A 15,205-nucleotide genomic window follows, 5' to 3' on the forward strand; every position below is an offset into this window, starting at 1 on the left:
ATACACTGCCACTAATCATATAATGAGATCTGATATTGCTTATCTAGAAAATATTCACTCTTTAACAGTTTTCTTCACTTAACATTTGGTGAAAAAGTGCAATAATTACTAAAGAAATGTAAATATCCTTCAAACATGCTCATTGTTCTTTTTTTTCACATTTCCTTGTCTCTTATTTAAAAACTATGTGTTATTGATGCAATGGGAGTGACACTTTTAAGATAAATTCAGAAATGCCCCTGTAAGATCAACAATTAGACATGAAATGTGAAATTCTGTCACACTGGCATGAATGACTGCTACTATAATCACTTGCTCTTCTTTTATAGGGGTTTTTTTAGTTAAATGTAAAGTCTGCCATTGGCCTTATAAAAGTGCTCACCTGTTTTCCTTTAATTTCAAGTAGATTAAACGTGAGATTTGGTGTTAATTAAAATCTTAGAATTTACGGGGATTCTAATTGCAAACAACATTTCAGTGATGAGTACTTAGATGACTTCTTAGTTCTGTTTGGTAATCAACATGGTATTGAACAAGCACAGGACAAAAAATAAATCATTTGAAGAAAAGAACAGCATCATTGGCTCTATGAATCCTATCTAGCTGGGGGGCATGTAAGAGGAGAAACTCAACAGCTCAGGATAAACGTGTACCCTGATGTCTGCAAATTTCATTATTTCTTTGAAATTGTAGATGGATTTGGAAGGATAGCAATAAGAGTCAAAAAGTCATTATCAAGATTAATCAGTTTAATTGAAATGCTTTGACACTGTTTGATTTCAGAAGTCTATTTTTAAGTTGAATTTAGGATATATAGGGTAACTGATGACCAAGAGGTCCATGGGAGTTTCACATTTTATTATTTACTAACTAGAGCCTGTTGAGAATTTTTTTTTAAAGGACATCTTCTGTGGGAACCCATAGTACTGATATTTTCCAATTAGCATCTTTGCATGTTCTCTTCCGCCATGAGTCGGGTTTAGGCTTGACACACTGGGCTTTTAAGGGGAGCTCTATCTTTGCAGTCCAGGCTACATGTGACAAGATTAAATTGGCACACTTTGCTGTACAGCTCTTGTGTTTCTGGCAGCACTGGCCTGGCTGATACCTCTGAGAGAAGGCTCAGCTGTCACTCACTGACCCATTAACACTACCGTTCCTTCCTGCAGTGTCATTTTTCTCATTCTTATGGAGATAATGCTCCCTGGAGATCTCCAATACCTGGAGGAATGAAAGAGAACAGCACAGACAGACAGACTATCAAAGAGGAAGCAAACAACACAGCAAGACCATGAATTCCAACAGTTGAATTTTAACTGAGTGAAAGGATGAGGCCTATTATGATGGCTGGGTTCAGAAGGTGGGGAGAGGATCAAGTTTTAAGAGTTATCTTAACTTTTTAACAAGCGATTTTCTCTTTTCTTCCTGAATATTAAAAGAAGTGCCCAAAATAACACCTGCAACTAGATATAGAGAAGGCAGCTGCTTTGAACATGTAATAGGGAAATTTGAGTAAGAATTTATCATTTGCAAATAGGCAATGGATATAAAACTGAGCATGCATTAAGGTGAATGGCTTAATATTCTAAATAGAACAGGATCCCTAGTTAGAGTTGGCTTATTGGGGCACAAAATCGCCTTCCTGGTAAAAGCACAAAAAGAGAGAAGTGATATGTGATCTTTGTAGCCCTTGGTCTAAGGCTTCTCTTCTCTTGTGATTGAACAGTTTCAAGTGGCATAAGCAAACTCTGTTGCTCTCTTGTAGTCCAAACCGTGTATTGTTTGGTGGGTCACTTTATAAGAAGTTAACACTTTCTAATGGTTACCACATAAAAAGGCACTATATGAACACATTTCTAGACTAAGGCTGGTCCAGTTTGATTGAAATGAAAGCAAAATAAATAAATACCACCTGAAAGTCTATGGAAACCTGCTAAAGACATCTTTGTAGAAAATCAAAAAGAAAAAAAAAAAAGGAAATAAACAAAAGAACAAAAGTGAAGTAGTCAGAAAACAGGGATAAAACTAGGTAAAACAGGGATTCAGAATTATTAAAAAGAGTAAGGAAAAGTGGAATATCACAAACTACAAACTGTTTACCACAATCTGCACCTCAACCCTCTCTCCCTGCTTCCAATTTTCCCACACGGAAGTTTATTACTGGGCTTAAATTGTTATTCTCAGGCTTAGGTTTGTATACATCCTCCCTGCCCACTTCAAGTGTCACAGGTGCTAGACGCCATTAGGATAAATGTGGCATATTATTTGACAGTACTGACTTTTCTTTAAAAGGGGTTTTTGTTAGTGCGTATGCTTGTTTTGCTTTTAAAGTTAATTAAGCTACAAATAATTTACAGCTTTGTTGTTACCTTAAAATACATATGACACATTATGGAGCAGGATAAATATTCACACCTATTTTAAAGATCGAAAACAAGACGTTGAAGAAATATTGGTAGGAAGAAATAACTTTGGAATAACTCTCAGAACTCTTGTGTGCCTTAGGGACCGAGTTTGTTCCTTTCTTCTATTTGATATGCTTCGGGGGAAAGCTTGAGATGCACTGCTCCAGGATTTAACAGGGAAAAGGGACTCAGATTATTGAGGTTCAGCAATGATGGCGGTTAATTAGGATGCCCTGTAGTTCGCCCAAGTCCTCCAGAAAAGGAAACCACTTTTAGTCTTCATTTTACAGCTGGCAGGTATTGTACAAATCAGTCAGCTCAGGCTGCGTGGCCCATGTCCCAGTGCTGTGCAGGACTTGCCTCTGTCCCCCGTGTGCACTGCCCCGATGACGCGAGCACCGGAAGGAGACGCGGAGCCGAGGCCACGCCTTCCTGCGGTCGTTACGGGACACCGCCGCCATCCACAGCACTCCATGAAGAAAATGCTGGCCGTCTTCATCTCCCGCGTGTTGAGGCGAGTTGCCCAGAAGTCAGCTCGCAGAGTGCTGGTGGCATCCCGTAACTCCTCAAATGACGCTACATTTGAAATTGAGAAATGTGATCTTCACCTGTTGGAGGAGGGTCCCCCCGTCACTACAGTGCTCACTAGGGCGGAGGGGCTTAAATACTACAGGATGATGCTGACTGTTCGCCGCATGGAATTGAAGGCAGATCAGCTGTACAAACAGAAATTCATTCGTGGTTTCTGTCACCTGTGCGATGGTCAGGAAGCTTGCTGCGTGGGCCTTGAGGCTGGAATAAACCCCTCGGATCACCTCATCACATCCTATAGGGCTCATGGTATGTGCTATACTCGGGGACTTTCTGTCCGATCCATTCTCACAGAGCTGACGGGAAGAAGAGGAGGTTGTGCTAAAGGAAAAGGAGGATCGATGCATATGTATACCAAGAACTTCTACGGGGGCAATGGCATCGTCGGCGCGCAGGGCCCCCTGGGCGCTGGCATTGCTCTGGCCTGTAAATATAAGGGAAACAATGAGATCTGTTTGACTTTATATGGCGATGGCGCTGCGAATCAGGGGCAGATAGCCGAAGCTTTCAATATGGCAGCTTTATGGAAATTACCTTGTGTTTTCATCTGTGAGAATAACCTATATGCAATGGGAACATCTGCTGAGAGAGCAGCAGCCAGCACTGATTACTACAAGAGGGGCAATTTTATTCCTGGGCTAAAAGTCGATGGAATGGATGTTCTATGTGTTCGTGAGGCAACAAAATTTGCAGCTGACTACTGTAGGTCTGGAAAGGGGCCCATACTGATGGAGCTGCAGACCTACCGTTATCATGGACACAGTATGAGTGATCCTGGAGTCAGTTATCGTACACGAGATGAAATTCAGGAAGTAAGAAGTAAGAGGGATCCTATAATGATTCTCCAAGATAGAATGGTAAACAGCAAGCTTGCCACTGTGGAAGAATTAAAGGAAATTGGGACTGAGGTGAAGAAAGAAATTGATGATGCTGCCCAATTTGCTATCAGTGATCCTGAGCCACGTCTGGAAGAATTAGGCCATCACATCTACAGCAGTGATTCATCTTTTGAAGTTCGTGGTGCAAATCCATGGATCAAGTTTAAGTCCGTCAGTTAAAGGGAGGCTAAGTGTGAATTTATCATCAGTCTCTCAATGGAATGTTCATGGTCAAATTTAAGAAACTGTGTTCTCAACTCAAGGAGGAATAAAACTCATAAAACAAAAGCCTTGTAAGCATATATTTAAAGAGATTATTAAAAGAGATTGAAAGGCATACATTCAATAAAAGTGATATATTCAATTACACTGTATATTTTTGCATTAAAAGATACTATATAGGTAATAATTCAGTGTGAATATCTTGAAGATTATTTTGAACTTATATAAGTCTAAAATAGGAAAAGCAGATTATTTAACTTCCCAAACTATTAGTCATAACATTTCCATTTGATTTAACTTTATACTATTTTAATACATTCTCTTCTTTAAAAGAAAGATAGTTGTTTCCTGCTTTCCCTGCCATGAATTTCTATGTAGAACCTCCATCCTGAGGTAAGGAGATTATTTCAAGCTACTCAGGACACCTATGGATATGTAACCATTTACTTGAATTAGGTAATAACAAATACAGTTTAGTGTAACAGTGTGCACATGTGGTGCTGAAGCTTGTTAACACTGACCATTTTTCCAATAATATGTGATATTTAACAGGGCAGGGGAGGAAGAATAAGGGTTTTTTTTTCATATTATTGTATCTTGTTACAATATTTTTAGTCTTTTAACCTTTAAGGAAAAATATAACAAAAATTAAAATCTAAGGGAAAAACTGCATTCCGCTTTAATCTTTAAATTACAGCTACTCTTATTTTGCATTCCACTTATGCTCTTATATATTCTAAAATTTAATGGGCCATTCTGGTGAATTTCAGACTGAAAAATAAACAGAGATGGTGATTCAAAGGAGTTAAGCAGAGGAGGTGACATTAATAAAAAGTTGAAAGTAAAATCTACTTTGCTTCTTATTAGCTGTTAACTATGTGTTACTAATCACTACATGATCAAGTATTTAGTATCTTTTAATACAACAGAACATTCACAGATAACTTTTTCCAAAGGAACACACAACGTGTCTTTTCTACAGTTAATTATCCATGTCAATTATCAAGTCATGATTTGGTGAAAGTAGTTTTACTTGGTTATATTTGACTACTTAAAATCCTACTGAGCTTGGTGCTTGGTATATGTTATTTTTCTGAGATAGACTAAAACCAGAAATGATAATTTGCCTGTGATTTAAGAATAATAGGTGGAACATACCAAAACAGTCAAAGGTTAACCCTTTTTCTTTACTGTACAGCATCTACTTCTACGAATAGAATCTAGATTCTAAGAAATAAGAAAACCAAAAGCTCAGAGGCCTGTGAGAAGATGAACTTATGTACATGTATGTACAGACTTAATCTCCGTATCTTCTCCCAAACAAGTTTAAACAAGATAGCCTAACATTCTGAATTCAGAAAGCAAAGACAAACATTGTTTTGCTTATATGTAAGTGATATTACTAGCTAACATGTTTTGATTAGAATGCTGCAGCTGTTCATAGGTACTTGGATTGGATTCCTACAATTAAAAACAAAAAAAGATTTTTCATATGACATGCAGAATAATAAGTACATTCTTCTAATGATAAAGAATTCTTTTTATTTTTACATACTGATATTTTCACATATTTGCAAGTGGAAGATAAGCTGCTCAATTAAGGCTATTTTACATATGCAATATTCAGAAATAACTTTTAAAGTTTTTTAATAGATTCTTTTGATGCCAACAAAAATTAAGATACAAATAATTGATTAGAAATGAAACCATCCCTAAATCAAGATACATAGATATTGTACTTCACTTCAGGGAGATAATCCAAATTTTGTTGTTAGAGGAATAAAGTATGTTTGTCACAACACAATATATGTTATCAAATTCCATTAAAGAAGGGGGTTGTCAATGTTTTCTATATTAAAAAATGTTCAGATTTCTTGCATACATTGAGTAATTATAATCGTATCACTGATTACACACAATTCCGTAATCATGCAAAACAAAAAAAAGCAACCAAAAAATTCAAACATGTTGTTTTCAATTAGGTCAAGATTTATTGCCTGACTAATAATAGCAAAAACTTATCAAGCTGTAAACCAGAGAGGTGTAGAAATCTAGCAATTGGATTCTATTTCTTGTCTATAGTACTGGGTTACTCAATCTGTTTTATCCTCAAGTTAAAATACCTACTAAATTATGATAGTCATAGTAAGAATTTCACTGCTGCAGCAAAGCTAGAGTTTCTGAGAAAAGGAAGAGTTCCTAATTTCTTAATCTTTATGATGTGTTATAATTATAAAATATCATGTAGTATGTGTGGAATGGAATAAGAAAGGAGGTTAGATTTATAAAGGGTATACTAGATTAGAATTACGTTTTTTTTTAAAAAAAATAGATATGTCTTCCCATCCAGTGTACAAAAACCAGAGCATATTGTTATGAAAATTTAACTTGAAATTTTGTAAGAGCTACATTTTAAAAACTGAAATATAATTTTATATAATGGAAATATAATTTTTACATATGCAATATACAGAAATAATTTTTAAAGTTTCACCCTTCTAAAAGTGTACAAGTCAATGATTTTAGTATGTACACAAGTCTATGCTATCATCACCACTCTCTAATTCTAGAATATTTTTATCATTCCCATTTTCATCAATCCTATTTCCCCTGGAAACTACTAATCTACTTTTTGTCTCTAGATTTGCCTATGCTGGACATTTCATGTAAGCCATACAATATGTTGGTCCTATGTGACTGGCTGCTATCCCTTAGCTTAATGTTTTCATGTTTCATCCATGCTGTAGCATGTATCAGTACTTTATTCTTTTTTGTGGCTGAATAACATTCCATTTTATTTATCCATAAGTTATTGAAGATTTAGAATTTTTTCTACTTTTTGACTATTATGAATAGTGTTGCTGGGAATAAATTCAATCACAAAGACAATAAAAATTTTAAATGTATTGGCTAATGCAAAAAACAATATCCCTTACCATGCAATCCCTTTCGATTATAAACAAATAATGATAAAGAAAAGTGTTAAAATACTTTAAGCCTGAATATTTATCAACTTATATAACCTATTGCTCCAGTTGGATTTAGAATTACAATTTTAGACTTGCATAAAATTTGAGAAAAATGTACAGATGTACCACATGCCATGCATTCAATTTCCCTTTTATTAATATTTTATATTATTGTGTGGCAAGGAAAGAGTAAATTCAGCGGGCTTGAGTTACTCAAAACCTGCACATTTAAGGAAAGATCTCTTTTCATACTCCTGGGAGATAATCTCTGAACCCTTGGAATATTCTACCTGATACGAATGTTTCTGTGAGCCGCAGGCCTTGGGCCATACTATGCCAATATGACCAGATTAGTTTATCTTAATGATGTGTCCCTCTTTTACTCCACTGAGAAGATATACCTGGAAACTTCTGTCTGCTTTCTCTTGAACTTCCATTCATGTGTCTGTTTCCTTTCCTGACTTTAATTTGTATCCTTTCACTGTAAGAAACCATAACTGCAAGAGAAAAACAATCCAGTTTTTTAATTACACAGAAGAAGCTATATATAAAAGAGGAGGTCCAGAGATATTAAGTGGCTAATTCAGATTCACATAGTAAATGATAGTGATAGCTATTGTATCAGTCCATTCTCATGCTGCTATAAGGACATACCCGAGACTGGGTAATTTATAAAGGAAAGTTTAGTTGACTCAGAGTTCACTAAGTTTGAGGCAGCCTTGGGAAACTTAATGATCATGGCAGAAGGAAGCAAACACATCCTTCTTCACAAGGTGTCAAGAAAAAGAATGAGAGCAGAGTGAAGGGGGAAGTCACTTATAAAACCATCAGATCTCCTGAGAACTTACTATCATGAGAATAGCATGGGGGAAACTGCCCCCATGATTCAATTACTTTCCACCAGGTCCATCCCATGACATATGGGGATTATGGGAACTACCACCAAAGATGAGATTTGGGTGGGGACACAGCCAAACCATATCAGCTACTAATCATAGCTACTATTCTATTTTACTAGACTGCTTTTGCATACAAGACACTATGCTTCGTATTTTGTATACATTATCCCACTTGATGTTTACAATATCCACATAATATAGGCATTATAATCTACATTTCACAGGAGAGGAGATTGAGGTGAAAGTAAGTTGCTCAAGATTTTGCAATTTACAATTGGAGGATGCAGGATTAAAAGCCAGGCAACAAAATCCATATTTTGAAAATTACTTTTTTGTACTGCTTTGTACAGTAATAACCATGAAATCTGTTTTTAAAAGGTTCATTAATAAATGAATGAATACAATTAAACTAGAACTAAGGGATTTTATCAATTACTATAAACTGAGTCTAGATTTTAGGCCTAAAGTAGAAATGCAAAGACCAAGATTGGGAGGAAAACAGACACAGGAAACAAAAAGTAAGGCAGAATAAATATAGCCACAAAAGTTGTGATACTCATCCCATTAAGAAATTGGATCTATGTCCCTTCCTCTTGAATCTGAGTGAGCTTATGCCTGCTCTGACCAATAGACACCAGCAGAAATGACACTGAAATGTAGTTTCAGGGCCCAGGATATGAGAAACAGGCAGCTTTTGCTTCGTATCTCTTGGGAACATTCTCTCTAGGAGCTGTGATTCTCCACTTTAGAAGTTCAAATACACTGAGAACCTCCCGCTAGAGAGGGCATGAGCAGACAGCCTGATCACCAGTCCTGGCTGATCTCTGCCTTGCAGCCAAAGCTGCAAAGGCAACAGACACCTGAGTAAGGCTATCCTAGACCCTCCAGACAGCCCATCTACTAGCTGAAAGCTAACGAGAGATGTCAGACAATGTCTGGCAAAACAGTAGAATCAAAACCAAACTCTCCCCAGATTCCCAATGTACAAAATCACAAGAAAAAATAAAAATGGTTGCTTTTAATATTCTAATTTTTGAAGTACTTTGTAGCCAGAATGAAAAGGGAGTTTAGACTCAACAGAAATTAGAATTACATTGCTTATTCAAACCCAGGGATCTCAGGATAATAGGTGAAGGTTAGTAAACCAAGTCAGAATCAGAAAGTCCAAAGGATATTCCACTGCATAGCTTCACAATTTATAAGTACCAAGGGAGAAAAGATGGGAATCCAGTAAAAAGAGGATAACCCAGGGACAAAATGGCAACCGTTAATATAATTTTACACCATGTGGGGCTGGTTTCCAGATTAACTAGAATATCTACAACATGCATTTTGAGGTTTTTTGAGTAAAATATTGCCAACCATAGGTTTGGAAACACATTGCAGATTATATTTGCAATTTCAGCAACTGTGACTTGGCTGACTTCAGGCAGAAGTTTTCTGTTGATTAATGAGTATTGGGCCTTAATGGGTCAACTCCAGCGCTTGAAATGCCAAGGAAGTATATGAACACTTCGTTGGGAGTGCACAGCTGTTTGTGACTATTCTAGCTAAGTAGTAAAGAGAAATCCAGGCAGCCAAGGGCTTGGGAACATAGAACCTGAGAAGCAAAGAGGGAATGAAGTCAGAAACTCAGCCAAGTTAATAACGTTAGACAAAGAAACAGAAGACTAAATCGGAAGGCAGGGGAAAGAGTGGACTTGTATAATGAACAAGGGCAAGGGAGCTAGAATTAGGAGTTGGCATTTGGTGACCTTTGTGCTATCACAGGAGTCAATACCTACTAGATGAATTGAATCAGTGGTATCTCATGTCTTGATTGACTCTTCAGAACCTAATTCTTCCTACCCAGTTTCACTAAGTCTTAAAGCAACCCTCCCTTCATGTGGAATGGAAATAAATTAGAATCTGGACTTTGGTGTCATTCAGATCTGCGTTCAAATCACAGCCCTGTCATTTATGAGAAATGATATCTTTGGAAAGTGACCAAATTCTTTGCATCTTTGCTTCTTCATCTGTAAGAAGATTAACCCATATGACTGTTGTAAAAGTTAAATGAAGAACTAAAGTGACATCTCATCCAGGCATACCCAATGTGATCAATTTCTGTCCACAGGAAGAGAGAGCTTTTCACTTAGAAAAAGAAGAGCATTTAGAAAAGACTATCCCATGTCACCTGAAAGCAAGCAAAAATCCTACATGTTTTGTATAAGGATTGCAGTGGTCAGAAGAAAATGAGAGCAGTATATGGGATACATTTTCTGAAATTCAGCCACCTTTTGTTCTCTTGTGACGCTGTTTTTCTTGACTTAAGTAATTCTCCTTCAACCAGCTTTGGATACAGAAAATAGTACAGAAGGGCCAACAAGTATGGACAGTAAGATTAGGTGTACAAGCACTGGAACTACCCAATTTGCCCCAAATTTTGTTCAGAACTGGAGTCAATTGATCTATCCACTATAGTAAAGTGTGTAGCTATTGTGCAGACACTAAGTTTGTAAGATCAAGGATGTGGAATACTGCTTTTATTGTAATATAGATGACTATAGATAATCTAATACTAACTAGCAATTTCCTTAAAATTTGCCCCATTCTTTCTATTGTAGATTCCTTTTAAGGAATGCTCTGAAATAATATTAATAAAAACAAAGATCTGATCAGACTCAGAACACAAATCAAACAAAAACTCTGCATTCAATCAGTATTATAATTCTTTTACATTGACTTAATTTATGTCTATTTGATCTATGAGGCCGATCTATATAGCAAACAGCAGAGATGTACTGGAATTTGAGAAGAAGAAATGGAAATTTTCTGCTGGCATTATGCACAGAAAGGAACACAATCAAATTAGGAAACACTGAAGAGCAACAAAGACAGTTCATACAATACTTTCCTTTTGACAGGCCAATAAATACTCAAGCTGAATAATTTACCAAAAGAAAAAGGGCTCACTGGAACCTCATGACCTTTTGAACAATGAGCAGGAGTTCAATTATTCACAAACTTTCTATTAAAAGGTTGCTTTCCAGGACACAGTGTTATTTTAGCAGTCATACGTTAGAATTATTAAAGAGAGGGAAGCACTGCCTTTGTAGTTTCTGTGTCCTGCTATAGTTTGTTACCCTGTTTTTAAAAACTCACTGCCACATGAGGTAGCACTTTTCCCAAAAAAGGAAAAAAAAAGTAGGAGGAAGTAATTATTTTCATAATGATTCTGGCAAGTATGAGCTATTAGATTTCACTGGAACATTTTATCTGCACGTTACTGGAGTGATATTGTCACTTTAGAAAGTATGTAATTTGCTTCCATTAGAGACACAGTAACATGTCAACAGCGCTCAAAGAATTTTCTCCATTTCTGTCCACATGGACCACAGTGTTGTGAGCTGCTAATCAATTTCTTGGGTGTATCTAGGCTTCAAGTACTGGAGAGCTTTCTTCTTTCTCTGTCTTTTACAAACCCATATCTTCCCTAAGACAAAGGTCTGTAGAAGTCATGTGTGGAATATCACATATTTTGGAATTAAAGCACTGGAGTTTACTGCTATTACAAAAGAACATTATGAACTCAGATCTTATAGAGGCAACACAGTTCCTATGATTTAAATTTCTCTTCAAGAATCCTTTATCATTTCTCACTGTTTTTTGAATATTCTTCTGAATCTTTTATGTATCTTTCCATATTTTTCTGAATTGTTGAGATTAGAACTAAGAAATCCGTACAATTAAAACTCTGACTGTTCTAAAGTTAGTGGAAAAACTGTTTCGCTATTTTGACATGAATATTGGTTTAGTCACCGAATTATGCTTACTGAGGAGAAAGAGTTGAATTCTTATGAGAGCACGATCAACTGAATTCTTAAATATACCTGCGTTCAGACCCAACAAAGGTGGAATATTGTCCTTTCCTGGATGAATTAACTTCCTCTGAGTCACTCTTTACTACTCTATAAAAAAAAAAAAGAGCATCACACTTACCTTGTAGTGCTGCTATAAGGAGTAGAAATTACGTGTATAAAGTCCTTTCGGCCTGACACACATTGAATACTCCATACAGTAGGTATATTTTTTCCTTCCCCTCCCCTTCTTTTTCTTTCTTTTTTTCATCTCCTATCTTATGTTAAAGGTTTGATTTTTCCCACATATCTGTACAGAAAAACATTTCATTTGCCTTTTACCTTTCACAAAAGTCACTTAGACTCAGTCATTCCAAAAGCTTAGTCAGGATTTTTTGCTCATGGATTCCAGAAACTGATTAACTATCATTTTTATTACATTATATAGATCACCAGTGGAAAATTCAGATGTCACCTGGTCTATAAATTGAGTGCACCACACACATAGTATAGGCATGAGTTTCTAGGAGTGGCTTTGTTATTCTTATTATCCAGACTGATCTACTTTGAACTGACCATTTTCTAATAACTCTATTAAATTTTATTTTATCAAGCATTATTATGAAACATAGTACTTGAAAGATGTCATCAATATGACATCTTTCAAGTCTCCAAAACACTATGAACCTCACATATTTTAGTTACTTTAGAAATCTGACATATGTACAATAAGTTTACATGTGTACAAATGTTTCCTTTGAGAATAAATTTGCTATCTCTATTCCTTAATAAGGATTTTAGTTTTGTGTTAATCAAAAGTATTAAGGGGCAGGTGGCAACATGCTGCCAAGTTAGAGGAGCAGCAGTGCAAACATTCTATTTTATTAATGTTATTCATAAAGTTTCTATTATAAACACTGTTAAACTACTTACTATTCACCAAAAGGGTATAAAAAGTGGATCAGAGCTTCAAAATCAATGACATGTTGCCCTCTAACCAATGCTACTCTTCAGCAAAGAGGGAAGAAGCTGCTCCTCAAACTCAGCATGCCATTTTTTAATTCACACTTAAATTTCCACTTGAGGAGGCAAGCCAAAACAGACTAGTTCTCCCTGAGATGCACCATGGGAATAAGTGTCCTCCCAACTTTAAGAATTATCTGAGCAGAGTCTTTCTTCCACTCCCATTTTCCATCTGAATAGGGCTTGCTTACTAGGCCCTAGTTGTTCTCTACTCTTCCATTTGCATAATTCGCAGATGTCAACTTGCTGGCTCTATTCTGTTCCATAGAATGATAGTCTTTGTTTGATGAGTAAATTGTTCTCTCTTTGTAGCTATAATTAGGGATATACTATATAAAAATTTAAAACTGAAACAAACAACAGGATTTAGATAGGTAGATATATTTCCTAATCATATCCTGATTCAAGACTGCTTCCTTTACAAATTAACCTATGTGAATGCCTTCAAAACTGTGTAGAAATATTTAAACATACACTAGTTCAAGAATATGTAAATAGCTGTTATTGCCATTTGATTCATTACATGCAATCTATAAAATCACATTACTCACTTTACTATAGGTAGGAAGTACACCATTATTTAGTTAATGGATCTTGAAATAAAAATTAGAAACTATGATTTTCTATCCATCCACAATGTTTTATTAATGATTTCATGGGTATTTAGGTAAAGTATTTTCTTCTTCATTTGATAGTCTATGCAATTCAGCTTAATTCTTCAAATGTTTTTAATCTTATTTTGACACTTTCTTAACCTAGATACCTAATATGTTATTTTTCTAAAGAAAGTAATACACAAGACTATAGAACTACTGTAAGTAAAAGAGATACTTACATATTCAAATCACACAAAATTTCAAAGACAACCAAATAAGATTGTGCTGTATAGACCTAGCAGCATTGGGGAATAACACTTCTGATCAGGATGTTAATATACAATAGTATTTTCAAAAGCAAAATGTTTGGGTTCGACAACATGCAGTGAAATTTGATTTACAAATATTTTGCTCTAGTGGGATCTTTCTGGAGTTCTATTACACTTGAAGTTTTGATTTGATCTATATTTGCTGCAGATTGGTTCACCCATTGGTTGATAGCTAATTTTTGAATAACATTGAAGTGCTGGAAATACTACATTTACTCATCTTCATAAAAATTGTGGTTGAGTATTCTTGGAAGTGTAAGTCTATACTAATAACCATATGTCACAGCATGATTTTGTACATTCTTAAATAGTAGTGAAACATAAATTTTTAATATAGGAGTTTTTTTTTTTGGCCAAGAATCAGAAGACCCTTAACTCATTTTTCAAAAGAAATTATTTGTTAACATATGGAAAATTTGAATTGAATTGCTATCTGAGAAAATGGGGGTCTCAGGTGGCAAACACATACAATCACTTATAGTTGTCTTTTTTTGTGAAGGTTGCAAATATATCCAAGATGCAAGCATATCTCATATCTCAAAGGATTGCATTACCTTTCCCTTATTATTCATATGTCAGTCTTTTACATGTGCAAATAATACCGAAGTCTGATTTCATACCACTTTATGATTGAGGAATATTGGAATATCTGTGCCTAAGAAAAATTCTCTAGATTTCTGTCCAGATGACTGTAACTGTCTAGTTATGATTTTCATGACCTTTCAGAGTCTAGAACTGAACATTCTATAGTCTTCTGGAAGATGTGTAGTATTTGAACTAGGGTGCCTGACATACATATAAAAAGAAATGAGGAAAGTGAAGTACTTCCTAGTGGCCACATGATTAAAAACATGCAATAGATTTCACTATAATCTCTTCTTTCCTCAATTTAACTATGAATGAACCAAAGTTAGTTATAATAAATGTTATATGAGAACCAAACCTAGCAAACTTACCTATTACACTCAGCACTGAACACATGTTAAAGGCTCCAGAAATAAAGAGTAAATAAAGTAAATATATAGTTTACTGAAAGGAGAAAAACTGAATATATTGGTCAAGAAGACAGAAAATGAAGTTACCCTTAGATAAAACTGGCTTTCTCTAATTGCCTTTTCCGAAAGATTTCCAAAAAGGAACTGAGGGTGGATTTTTAAATCTGTTTCTTTTGCTGGTAAAGATACATGTTGTTCAAAAATGAAAGGAAAAATCAACAGAAAGGGAGTCTAAGACTTCAAAAAAGTATGTAGCATTAGTATGTAATAATCCTAGAGACAACTTGGTAAACCATATGCTAGAACTGAAAAATCATATTGCCTTTTGAAACTTAAGGAATTTTGAATGATCCCCCCTTTTAAAATAGTTATCATTGGTGCTAGATATTATTGATTTAAATTAAACTTTCCTGCATACTAATATAAATAAATACATACACAGAGAAGAATAGATATGTC

The 15,205-nt window shown here is 35.4% G+C and overlaps 1 protein-coding gene across 2 annotated transcripts; it reads left to right on the top strand.

Annotated features, from left to right (window-relative positions):
- Positions 1–1,627: 1,627 nt before the first annotated feature.
- Positions 1,628–4,201, top strand: PDHA2 (pyruvate dehydrogenase E1 subunit alpha 2). 2 transcript variants are annotated; one of them, XM_078002565.1, is made up of 2 exons: positions 1,628–3,401; positions 3,495–4,054. In XM_078002565.1, the coding sequence occupies exons 1-2, from the start codon at positions 2,792–2,794 to the stop codon at positions 4,052–4,054; spliced, it is 1,170 nt and encodes a 389-aa protein (XP_077858691.1). In that variant the 5' UTR covers positions 1,628–2,791. The 2 variants fall into 2 exon arrangements, with proteins under 2 accessions (XP_077858691.1, XP_001097880.4); XM_001097880.5 differs by having other exon boundaries at positions 1,628–4,201.
- The last annotated feature ends 11,004 nt before the right edge of the window (positions 4,202–15,205 follow it).

The sequence above is a fragment of the Macaca mulatta genome, chromosome 5 (genome assembly GCF_049350105.2).
Source record: "Macaca mulatta isolate MMU2019108-1 chromosome 5, T2T-MMU8v2.0, whole genome shotgun sequence".
NCBI lineage: Eukaryota > Metazoa > Chordata > Mammalia > Primates > Cercopithecidae > Macaca > Macaca mulatta.

Bases quoted from the DNA above. Each gene is read 5' to 3' on its own strand.
- PDHA2 (XM_001097880.5), top strand. From the start codon at position 2,792: ATGACGCGAGCACCGGAAGGAGACGCGGAGCCGAGGCCACGCCTTCCT.